Below are 13353 nucleotides of genomic sequence, written 5' to 3'. Positions count from 1 at the left end.
TTCCCTAATGCGTGTTGTTTCTTGGAATGTTAAAGGGTTACGATGGCCCTCAAAACGGAACATGATCCTTCATCATCTGAAGAGATGTAAACCAGATATAGTTTTACTCCAGGAGACGCATTTATTGGAAGAGGATTTCACACGCATGAAAAAGATGTGGGTGGGAATGGTTTTGGGGTCACCTGCGCAGGGACAGAAAGCGGGGACTCTGATCCTGTTTCATAGGAATTTTAAGTATCAGGTGATAGATCATACTGCGGATACTGGAGGGAGGTGGCAAAAAGTGACCATAAAGTGTCAGGGCAAACAGATATGCATATATAATATCTATGTTCCGAATGGAGAGAATGGATCTTTTTTTCAACTCCATAAGTCGGTTGGTAGGTGGAGAAGCAACGGGAAGTATGATGGTGGGAGGAGATATGAACGCAGTGGTGGATTATAGAGAAGATAGGAAAGCTTCACATGGAAGAAAAATATCTCAAAGCTCACGTGATAAGACTTTAGACAGATTCATAAAGGGGGGGAGAATATACATTCTATTCTACGCCACATGATTCGTGGTCTAGGATAGACTATATTCTGGTCTCTTCAGACTTGGTCCCTCAAACCCGATCCACTACTATACTAGACATGGTAATTTCGGATCACAGCCCGGTCCAGGTGGAACTGTATGATAAGGTTCAGAGAGGTACAGACTACATATGGCGTTTTCCAGCGTACCTAGCAAGTGATGAAAACTTCCAAGAGCTTATAAAAGCTTGGTTCCTGGAATATATGCATGACAATGAGGGACACTTAGAAAACCCGTCTTTGCTGTGGGATGCTGCTAAAGCGGTGTTGAGGTGTGCTATGAAAAGGAAAGCAAAGCAGAAGGTGGATGGGTCCACGGACATATTGCGTAATGCATACACGTCTTTCTTGGTGGATGGCACGGCAGAACGCAAGCGGGCCTGGCAATTAGCAAAAAAGGATTATGACCTCTGGTGTACTAGGTGGGAAGTGATGCATAGAATTAAGAAGGAATCCATATATTTTAAATACGGAAATAAAGCGGGTAGAATCTTGGCAAGGCTGTCAAGGGGACCTAGGGAACAACTGTGCATTCCTTCTTTGAAAGATAGGGCAGGTCACCTACAGTCGTCCCCGGAATCAGTTCTAGAAATTTTTAGAACATACTACCAAAACTTGTACTCCAGAGATGATCTATCACGGCCATTGACAAATACCCTATTAGACAAGGTCCCCCTCCTACAAGTATCGGTTGAACAACTAGAGGACTTAAACAGGGAAATATCACAGGAAGAGGTATTACGGACAATACAGTCTTTAAGTTCAGGGAAGGCGCCTGGGCCTGACGGTTACACAGGAGAATTCTACAAGGTGTTAGGGAATGAGGTTGCTCAACTATTGATGAGACAATATAATGGTATACTGAAAGGGGAGCAGGCGACTTTATCGGACAACACAGCGTATATACGGCTGTTACCAAAACAGGGGCGGGATCCGACACTGCCGGCATCTTATCGGCCTATTTCTCTTATAAATGTGGATCAAAAAATCCTGTCAAAAATTATGGCAGACAGATTAGCCTATATTTTACTAAACTTGATTGGTTTTTCGCAGGTTGGATTTGTCAAGGGCAGGTCGGCCGTATTTAATATACGAAAGGTACTGACCATATTAGATTATTCTTATCGCAAGACGCCTGACTTGAAGGATCCAGCATTACTAACCATTATTGCCGAAAAGGCATTCGATAATGTAAGGTGGGATTAGCTGACGGCAGTGCTGGATAAAACGGGGATCATGGGAGTGTTTAGAGTATTCCTGAGGACATTATATACTGACCCAAAGGCGCGGATAGCGTTGCCAGGATTTTTGTCTAGTCCCTTTCAGTTATTAAAAGGTTCAAGACAGGGATGCCCCCTATCGCCGTTATTATTCAATATCGCACTAGAGCCATTAGCAAGATATCTAGAATCAAAAGAGGTTTTTGAAGGAATCACAGTAGGAACAAAAGTGGTCCTTACGTCCTTATTTGCGGATGATATAATAATGTACCTAGCTAACCCTCAAAGAGATCTAGTAAAAATCTTTGGAGCACTAGATGAGTTTGGTGCGTACTCTGGTTTTAAAGTTAATATCGCTAAATGTGAACTATTATATCTGAAGGGACAAGCAGAGAGGAAGTCAGATGACTTACACCAGGTCCCAGTCAAAGTGACAAAGGAATATATTACATACCTTGGAATAAAAATAGGCAGGTCCCCCCATTCCTTGTATGCTCTCAACTACATACCTTTAATCCGTAAAATCCAGCAAGAATTGGGTAGATGGAAAAGTTTACCCCTATCATTGTTGGGGAAATGCCACCTAATAAAGATAAGTTTTCCAAAACTGTTGTACCCGATGCAAACAATACCAATTCTTTTGCGTCACAAAGATATAACGGCACTCAATAGAGCCTTCGTAGATTTTGTTTGGTCTGGGAAAAGGGCACGTATTGGTATGAAAACGTTATGGAGGGCACAGAAGGCGGGAGGAGTACAATTCCCAGACATAAGGTGGTATAACCTCGCGGGGATATTTCGTCACTGTAGGGACTGGATTAATCAAATGGCACATTACTCGAATGTGGTCTTGGAAAAAGAGTTAGCTGGAGGCTGTGAATTAGGAGGACTCTTACACTCCAGATTGGCATTACTACATCCAGATTTGAAGAACTCAGTGGTGATCAGGGACACGGTAGTAACCTGGAAAGAGATGAGAAAGATCTATGGGCTGTCCTTTTTAGCGTCTAAGCATATATTGTTATTCGGCATCCTGAGTTCGAGCCAGGGCGATCCAATAAATTGTTTAAAATCTGGAGGCACAAGGAAATAATTGCTATGCGACAAGTTATTACAAAGAGTCTAGATACTTGACCTTCGGCGAGATGCAAGAAAAATATGCTCTCCCTGCAGGCCAGGTCCTCCCCTATTTGCAGGTAATGCACTTTTGCTAAAATAGGCTGAAAGATTTGAAAAATGAAGGGGCCTTGAACGCAAAATGTCCCTCTCTGAGGTGTATAGGGAGATTAGAGACGGGGAGGACAAGAGAACGGAGGTCAAGTTGTTTCAGCAATGGGAACCACTCCTAGGTACATCGGACTGAAAAGACAAGATGGTAGATGGATGGTTGAGAGTGCGCAGGGCGGTTACGTTTGAAAGGTGGAGGGAAACCCAGTTTAAACTACTCCATAGGGCCATATATGCCTTTAATATACCTCAGAATAGTGCTTGCCCTAATAGATTGGTGATGTGCCCTAAGTGTAAAGAGCCAAAAGCTACTTTAGACCATTGTGTGTGGAAATGTCAAAAGACACAAACATATTGGAAGGAGGTGCTCACGTGGATTAAACGTACATGGAATATTGATCTAGTTTGTGAACCACAAGTGGTGCTCTTTCATGTGTACGAAGATCATTTAAGGGTCCCAAGACTGGTAGACGGGACGCTGTTGGTAGCGCTGAGGTGCTTGCTCAATAAGTGGCTAGAGCAAGAAACTCCGTCTATCACTGAATTTGTAGGTCAGATGAAACATTTCTTGTTGATGGACCAACTAGAAGCAGAATCGCACAAAAATAGCACGTCGACACACTTCTTAAACAAGTGGAAAAAATGTATTCGTAAAAATCTGTCAGAAGATGATATTCAGAAGATTATGAAAAATTTTAGACATACAGAGTAGTACCTAACTAAGGATCTAAGAGGGACATTAGGGAATTTGAAAGTGATTGAGTAATGATACGAACAGTAGGAGGGAAGGTACAATGAGACACACCCAGAGAAAAGTTGAGGGTGGGGGGGGGGGGGGTGGTTGAGGTAATAAATGTTAGAAGCATGCATTGTACTCTTGCGTATATGCCACACTTGTATAACTATGGAAATGTATTTGGATTTTGTACATCTATGAGTGCATTTGTACAAGAATGATGGTTGAGAAATCATTGGAATAACATGCTTTGATAAAATGTTATTACAAAAAAAAAAAAAAAGCTCAGAGCAGAAATGTGCATCAAAGCAAAATGGGCATGCCGAAAGGTGAGGAGACGGAGCCTCTAGGTGCTGCAGCAACACCCCAATAGCACCTAGAGGCTCAGTTGCATATTTTAAAAGTTAGTTTTCTGGGCGAACGGCGGCATGTAGGCAGATAAAAGTTACACAGTTATGTACTGCTGACATTAGCACATCTCTAATGTCAGCCAGCTACATAATGAATTTTGTGATGACAGAAACCCTTTAAAACAGGCATGTCAGAAGTGGTGACAGGTCCCCTTTAAGGTTCACATAAGTTTGCCACTTTCAGAAGTTTGATATTGGATCAGTTTCCACAATTAATACTTGACCAAGTCTAATATGTTATAAGTAATTCATGTTTTGTTTTTCTAGCAGAGCCTGTTACAAATGAGACACCATCCACACCAGTTGGAAGACGAAGAAGTGACATTGGATCATTTCTTAAGAGAAAGAAAACCAGCGACATCTATTTTGTATTACTCGTGTGGGCCATTATCATTGTTCAACTATGGCTTCATCTGTGGATCATACAGCTCCTTCCAGTACCTATTGCAGGTAATCGCTATATGTTCATGTGTTCTTAAGAGTGAGAACTGTATTCTGACATGTAGAGAACTGAAGAGACTTGCGCTGATGAGCAAAAGGGTGACAATGTTTTGAACTTTTGACTTTGACTCCATATATCACCATCCACTACAGCTGAAACTACTATAATTTTATAGACCATCATCTTGGCTAGGTTATACATAAATTGGACTTGCAACAATTTAGCATATGGTTAGTTATTCAGATTCTTCTCATGTAACTGCATTGTTACTGTTTTGCTCCTGGTGGTGGAGCAATCTTTTTCTTGTATACTGCAAATTAAACCAAGTTTTCCCAAAGATTACTGGCTTGAATACAGGAGCAATAGAAAAATGTAAACTCCTGTACTCCACTAGATTGCTTCAAGTGTTGTATTTTATTTAACAACCGGATTTCCAGTTTAAATGAAATATACGGCATTTAGCCTTCTTCAGAACACTGGAATAATTTACAGACATTTAATTATTAGAAAATAGTGCAAAGAATAATATAATGTAGCGTTATATACACACAATAATTCAATAGAGAATGTTCTAGTCAAAGCATAAATTCACAAAGTGAGTAATCCCGAGAGACTATAAAGAATAATAATCTCTGTACAGCAATCTGCCTAATGGGGGAGGGATGTCTTCCGCTGGGTCTAGGTGGTTAGCTGGAAAAAATCCATATAAAAAGGTATCTAGCCGAAAATGGGTATCTAGGAAAATAATTAACATATTCACTGTGTGGAAAAGAAATTAAAAACACAGCAGTATATCAGAGCAATGAGGCAACAGTATTAGGTGGGGTATCGTCAATGGCAACACTTTGTGGTAGTATAATGCAGCGGTAGCTGCCTAGCAAGGGTATCATCAGAAACGGCACCATGAACCATGTGGGACGTGTGGCATTTTATATCCTGCCACATTGGTGCCTTGGAAGGAGAGGAGGGCGGTTTAGGGGCGGAGGAAGGGAGGAGAAATGTCAGAGTGATGGCTGCTGCGTCAGGTAGTGCGGGTAGGTGGCACCCGGAGAGGAGAGGAAGACCGGGTAGAAGGAATTCCTAAGATGGCGGTCGCTGCTTCAGAGTGACACTGCGCATGTGCCATGTGTTATTTGAAAGCCCGTAATATAACGGGAGTAAAAGCCGTGTGCGCGGGGGCCAATGACAGAAAGATTGCAAGCAGAGAAAGTAATACAGGAGCAGCCATGAAGAAGATTTCCCAAGAAAAGAGAAACGGCATCATCCAGCTCATCGATAGCGGTATCTCAGCCAAGGCAAACTGTATCATGTGATTGCCATGACAGTTCGAAGAATACAAAATTAAGTATTAAAAAGGTGAAGAAGCCTCGCGTTCAATATTGCCATAGGAAGTGTCGGCTCGAGTTTGCAAAAAAGTGCGAACAGTGGACAGTAGAAGATTGGAAACGGGTAATTTGGAGCGATGAGATGAAATTCAATAGACTAGGCTCTAATAGGTACAAATGGGTCTGGAAAAAATAAGGGAAAAGGGTGCTAATGGATGGAGAAATTAAAAGAAACTGTCGAGTTTCTGTGGAGGAAGCCTGATGATTTGGTGTTTTTTCACAGCCGAAGGCGTTGGGTACTTAACTAGGATCAATGGTGGTCTCAATGCTGAGCTATATGTGAGTATCCTACAAGAAAAGTTACTTCATACACTCGAGTGCTATGCCTATGAAAAGAACCAACATAGTGTTCCAGCAGTGCAATGACCCAAAGCATACGTCAAGATTGGCAAATAAATGGTTGAAGGACAATCGAGTAGAGGTGCTGGGTTGGCGTCCACAGTCCGCAGACCTCAACCCAATTGAACACTTGTGGATAGAGTTGAAGAAAAAGCTGCATTTGTACCCTACTGAGTTGACCAGTATGCACCAGCAATGGGAAAGTGTAGAAAAAAACCTGGGAACAGATTTTGGGTGAGACATGCTTGAATCTGATTGTGGATTTACAAAATACTGACAAAACAATACAAATTTAGAATTTTAGGAGCAAATCAGTAACAATGCAGTTACATGACAAGAATCTGCATAACTAATCATATGATAAATAGTTGCAAGTCCAATTTATGTGCCAAGGTGATTGCCTATAAAATGATGGTAGTTTCACATTCAAATCTGTAGTGGATGGTGAAATATGGAGCCTGAAAATCAAAAGTTGAAAACATTGTTACCCTTTTACTCGTCAGTGTAAAGTGCACATACAGGTTAAATAAATGCCGGATGAACATTTGAGCAATAGCTATTAAAACAAATCCCACCCACCCAATACACTTGCACGATTGGCTGGGCAGAGCATGTGCTCAGGGAGAGGGCAATAAGCCACTGCCAGATACCGAACGGAGCCTACGGACTCCATAGACTATAATGGGGTTCGTTAGGTTTTCGCTCAGAAGATTATTTTGGAGCGGAGACAAAAATCTTCCTCTGAGTGGAATCCTAACGGATCCCGTTATAGTCTATGGTGTCTGTAGGCTCAGTTATGTGCCAAATCTGTCCTTTCTGTTCTCCTGCTCCTATAACTGAGCAGGAGAACGGAAAATCTGAACGCTGCCTTACTTTGCTGAGGTAGACACACATCCTCAGTTCCTCCTTCATCTGCCATTATGTGTATTGTTACATGCTGTTATGGTTACAGGGAGATCTGATCTGCAGCACAAAGGGCTCTGAGCCTACAGCCTGAAATCTAACAGGGCAGTTAGAGTAATGAATGGGTGATTTCAGAATCCATGTGTCAAGTACCGGGGACCAGACCAGACCACCGCGTCACATGACAGGGGTTGCCCAGGCCCTTCAGGCTGATTCACCTCACGCTACCACGCACTGTTACGCCCTGGGCCGGGCATAAATCGCCACCTGAAGCCTGCAAGCACACCCGTGCACTAACACAAAACTTTCACTGCCACCACTCGTCAGTTATAAGGTCGACGGGACAACCCTGAGCTTTCCACTTGCAAGCAGACACCCACACAGTAGCAAGCCTCACGAAAAAACAACATACAGACTCAGACTGCACACACACTGTTCATGGAGCTAACAGGTTCTTAAGGTTACAAGACAAACAATCAAACTTTTAGGTTTAATGTTATCTCTGTTATTGCCAAAGCGGCTGATTTTCTGGCGGGCGCTACCGCCAACACTGTTAGGTTGTCTGCCCATTCATCTTCCCTGGCTAATTTTGCTCATAGGGCCCTTTGGCTTAAGAATTGGTCAGGAAGGGGGGGGGGGGGGGGAGGCCGAGCCAGCGCCTGAAGTGAATGACTGCGTGTCTCTGAACTCCGATCCACAAGCTCACCCCTACCTCAGCTAACGCTAGCTAACCCGGCCAGAAATGGTCCAAATCCAGAATGCTAAACCCGGGGATTCCTCCCACCAACATAAGTTACCCCCAGGAAGCGGGGAGATGGATAAATGTATCAAAAAAGCTGAGCTGCAGGCATGGCTAAAGAATCAAAGATGGCGCCCGCGGCTCCGAGTGACGCTGAAGAAGACGGGCCGGAAACATGGTAGAGAGATAGTGAGGCAGAGGAGACAGGAAGCAAACAAAGCCTCCCAATTTCCAGAAAATTCCTAAAGCTGGCTCTAACTAAAGCCATGGAACCGGTTCTTAACGAACTTCCCTCCCTCCGTCAGGATATCCGGCATGTGGGGACTAGAGTAAAGGCCCTAGAGTCGACCCAATCTGCCATCGTCGACTTTCAACACGCTACCTCCTCTAACCTGCAAAAATGTTAAACTTACCTGAATGCAATCCACACAGCTCTGGAAGACCAGGAGAACCGCGGACGGAGAAACAACTTAAGGTTCCGTGGAATCCCAGAGAAATACCTGAGATAACAAAAAACATATGTGAAGACTTATTAGGCCCGGGATGTCCCCTACCTGTTATTATAGAAAGGGCTCACCGCGCTCTTCGCCCTCAGCCAAAACCATCAGAACCCCCTGTTGTTTTCTCAATTTCCAAGAAAAAGAAGCAGTGCTGTCTAAAGCGCGTGATACATCCGAAGTACTTTTCGCGAACAAAATTAACATCTATCAAGATTTAGCACCTGCGACCCTGAAAAAGTGCAAAGTGGTTAAACCCTTAACCGACTTGCTCAGATCTCACAATGTGCCCTATCGCTGGACTTTTCCATTTGGCCTTTCTTTCTTTCACAATGGCTGCCGTTTCACCATCAGGTCACACACAGATCTGGATCAAGTATATGATCATCTAGAGATCCCACCCCTGGAAATTGAAAATTTGGACCTTATCCAAGATTTGGACTCCCTCCCGTATATTCCAAAGATCACCCCGTTTGAATTTTTCCAAACCCCGAAATCCCAGCGTCAAAAGAAGAAAAACACACCGTTAGCTCCAAGAAGACTCACCACAGGCACCTTCTGAAGCTCACCTTTAAACTTGAAGACTTCATCTCTCATGAAACCTAAAAGAAAAAAAGAAAACATCTGAAGGGTCACTCCACAATATTCCTATGATTTGGACTTCTATCTCCTCACCACTTTTGTTGCAGTGTTCAGATAAGAATCAACTCATTTTCATACTCCTTTCATCACCCCTAAAACCTCTCCTCCTAATCCCATCCCTTCCCATTCCCACCCCCTCTACTTTCTCTACCCCCCTTTCCTAACTACTGTTTTTCTGAACCTTTTGGGAGTTTTCCCTCCCCCCACACATTTACCGTAGCTTGGAACAATGGATACTCCTCTAAGGCAGGGGGCTATTCATTTTTCAGTTTGGTCTGATTGGACCTGTCTGTTGCCCCAGCCCACCCACCACTCTAAACAAGGGTAGGAGATAGGCCGGTTAAACGTTTTCGGACCATCCTTCCCCCTAATGACCACATTTTTGGTCTATGTGTCAGACTACCCTAAGTTTATGTTTATCTTTATTTTTTGTTTTTGTTTATTATTCTTGTTGTCTCTGCCACTCTAGGACACAACCACACCATCTGGAGCGGGCCGGGTGCTACAGGGGAAGGTCTAAAGCTCTCCCCTTACATCTTCAGGAAGATGATTACCAACCTTTAACGTCTATACCTCAACATCTCATACATATTCATCTCGACTCTTCTCACCTCTCTAAATATACCCAATGGCTGATGTGAAAAAACCTCCTATAATGTCAAAGGCTTCAACTCTCCCTCTAAAAGAAGCCACATTTTTAGGGTCCTGAGGAAAGATAACGTTAATGTGATATTCCTACAGGAAACTCATTTGAACATTAACCACTTTCCAAATCTTGACTATTCCTACTACTCCCAATGGTTTAATTGCGGTTCCCCCTCATCTAATTCCAAATGAGTCAGTATTGGCTACCAGAATGGTTTTCACTTTCAATTAACAGATCAGAGAAGGGACCCAGAAGGGAGATTCTTAATGTTAAAAGGGCAAATTGGGCACCATATATATATACCCTCAATAAAGTTTATGCACCAAACAGCAAATAAATTCAGTGGCTTAAAAGGGTGATTGATGAGGCGGACTCTTTCAGGGAAGGTATTACAATCTTCGAGGGGGGCCTTAATTTGGTCATCAACCCTCTAATAGATTCATCATCACACAAATCCTCTCACTCTCAGAGAGCGTTAAGCTCCCTTATCTCCAAATTCTGGAAAGCTCATCTGATTGACGCATGGAGGACCCTGCACCCAGACACCATTGATTACACTTTCTTTTCTCCAGTTCATGGCTCATACCAGCGGCTGGATTATTTATTCATCTCAAAAGACCACCTCCACCTGTGCTTGGGGGCAGACGTCGGGACATTCCTACTCTCAGACCACTCTCCAATTTACCTGTCTTTAAGCTAGCCCTAAGCCACAACGCACCTATAAGACCTAGCGTTTGAATGAGCAACTTTTAGGCTTTCCTGACACCAAAGCCCGCTTACAACAATTACTGTCAGACTATTTCACTCTTAATGACACCCCTGAAATCTCATCCCAAACTTTGTGGGACGCCCACAAGGTCTTCATAAGAGGCCATCTGATCAGTATGGGATCTCACATTAAAAAGGAAAAAACAAAAACAAATTGAAGACCTACATAACAACATCAGACATCTTGAGAAATTACATAAACAATCACTACTACAGCATCACCTAACCAAACTAACCTCTTATAGGACCACACTCAAAAACCTTCTCAACTCATTATCAGCAAAGCTTTACCTTCACTCCCAGCATAAAATCTTTGCGCATGGTAATAAAGCCTCCAAATTTGTGATGCAAAAACTAAAGAAAAGAAGATTATGCGATTATGTCCACAAACTCAAAGAATCCTGCAGGCTCTAAAACATAACGCAGCGTGCAGGCTCACATTACTGATAGCCAGCGACTGTAAGTAAATGATTAAAGCCAGGTCCTCCCCAGCAGCTGATAACAGTGCCTGGGCTGTGTGCACTTCTCCCTGTCCCTCCGCTTGGCAGACACTCCCTCACTCAGCAGAGCTGGAGAATGCAGAGTTGGAGCAGCGCACAACAGGGAAGGGAGATCTGCCATCTGCTCAGTGTATAAATCAAAGCAACATGTGGTAAGAGGACTCCTTTATGCTGCAGGAGATTAACCCTTTAGGGGTGAGGGCTCTGGTTATTGACACTTTTGGGGGGCTATTGTTACTGGCTAGTGTATGTGAGGAGCTCAATGCATTGTGGGTAATGAGGGCAGGTGGGATTAGCCTCAGGGTGAGGGCAGTGGCGGCCATCTTAACTGAATGGTGAAATTGCAGTTTTATGCAGACTGGTTGCTAGGGGCTGAATCTTATTAAATATGGTGTAAGCCAGTCTAATAGTAACTGATTCTGGAATATCATGTTATTAGTAACTACATATATGAAAATTGAAATTAGGGTCTAAATGTGACAGTTATCATTTAAAGGATTAACTCTAGGGGATCAGGATCACAAAACAGCTGCTTTTGCAGATGACCTGCTTGTTATAATAAGCAATCCAGACACTGCCCTTCTTAGGATTTACCATCACCTAGAGACATATAGTTCCTTTTCCAATTTCAGAGTTAACCATAACAAATCTCTGATTATTAGCCTAGGCATCTCCACCCCTCACAGGAGAAAATTAGAACAATGCTCCCCGTTCAACTGGTCCTCACCTTATTTAACTTACCTGGGAGTGAAAATTAGCCCTGATCTGAACCAACTCTTCTCTCTTAACTATACCCCCCTTTTGAAAAATATTACAGAGATACTAAACAACCTAGACCTCCCTATTTTATCATGGTTTGGTAGGAAAAATATTCTATCATCCCTAGTTCTGCCAAAATTAACCTACCTCCAACAAGTCCTTCCCATCCCAGTCCCTAAAGTCTTCTATAAATCCCTTAGGTCTATCCTTAGGTAGATCCTTTGTCTGGAATAAAAAGAGAGCTCGACTCTCATATGACACCTTGGCATGTCCTCAGCTTAGCCCCCGAAGCTTTATACGACAGCCTCCCGCTCAAAACAAGACACTCTACTATAGGGATACACGAACTTCCCCTGGACTCCCAAGCTCCCACACTGGATTACATAAGTCAAAAACTAGAAATTCACAACCCTTATATCAATTCTCTACATTTCTTAAAAGCCTATCTTTCCCAGATTGTGAGTCTAAATGACCTCTATAGGCCCAAAGTATGGCTTGAGAGCCTAGTTAGTAGCTACCAAAACCCCCTGAAGCTCATTTCACAAATCTATAAAAAACTCAGAATCCCTCCAACCAAGGTTACCCCAACTTTTATTAGACAATGGGAGAAAGATCTGGACGTTACTTTCACTAACTCATAAATTGAGTTTGTCCTCTCCTTACCCCATAAATCTTCCAGATGCATAAGGTTACAAGAAAATAGCTGTAAGATCATCACAAGATGGTATAAACCCCCCCAACAAGACTTATAGATTCTCGACATCTGCCTCCAACACTTGTTGGAGGTGTCTGGGGGAGGGGGGCACCTTCCTCCATATCTGGTGGTCTTTCCCTAGTATCAACCAATGGTGGGTGCAGATTTTCCAAATATGGTAACCAAATATGCAGGACCTCGATTCGGCCATCCCCGGAGTCCACCCTTCTAAAACTCTACACACCTAATTACAATAGCTCTGAAATACAGCTGTTTAGACATCTGATTATGGCAGCTAGGTTTTTTATACCGAGGCATTGGCTCTCCTTGGACGTTCCATCAATTGAACAATGGTCTCTTAAAGTAGACTATGTATAAATGGAAGGTCTTTAGAGAACAATGACACACCCAGAAATTAAGCAATTCAAGCTCCAATATGACTTCCTGCCTCTCAGCATTTTGGACCTGCACCCAACCCGCTCCAGATCATCCTTGCACAAATCTCCAGAGGAATTTTTTCTGATACTCGTAGACCAAGCTCAAATGTCTGCTTATGACCGATGAAACAGACTTCTCCAGATACAATATATACACAACCACAACAAAGACCTAGAGTTACTTAAATCTCACACTATGTTCTTTACATGTTTTTTTCTAGGAGGAACTTGATTCTCCAAATTGTGTATTGAAGATCTTACTCAATAAAACCATAAAAATAAAAAAATTATAATAATTGCTCAGGGGACGTGGCTCCTAAAAATTGGCTCTGTTATATTCCGTGTGAGGGGAAATATCTTTTCGGTTCTGCTTTAGATGATATTCTTGAAAAGGCGGGAGATAGAAGAAAGGTGTTTCCCTCTAGCTTTCGTCAAA

General features: G+C 42.8%; 1 protein-coding gene across 6 annotated transcripts in view; it reads left to right on the top strand.

Annotated features, from left to right (window-relative positions):
* TMEM245 (transmembrane protein 245) overlaps window positions 1-13353 on the top strand; it is a 719080-nt gene that overhangs the window by 186963 nt on the left and 518764 nt on the right. For 5 of the 6 annotated variants that reach the window (XR_006390012.1, XM_044293863.1, XM_044293866.1 and 2 more), the window contains exon 5: window positions 4434-4616. Coding sequence is in view for 5 of the 6 variants with exons in the window: in XM_044293863.1 (XP_044149798.1) it covers window positions 4434-4616 (183 nt within the window). In the remaining variant the exon portion in view is untranslated. The remainder of the gene's footprint in view (window positions 1-4433; window positions 4617-13353) is intronic. The other variant, XM_044293864.1, reaches the window with a different exon arrangement.

Source organism: Bufo gargarizans, chromosome 5, assembly GCF_014858855.1.
Source record: "Bufo gargarizans isolate SCDJY-AF-19 chromosome 5, ASM1485885v1, whole genome shotgun sequence".
In the NCBI taxonomy this organism is placed as follows: Eukaryota; Metazoa; Chordata; class Amphibia; order Anura; family Bufonidae; genus Bufo; species Bufo gargarizans.
Note: the sequence above shows the minus strand (reverse complement) of the source record. Positions and strands in the feature narration are given on the sequence as shown.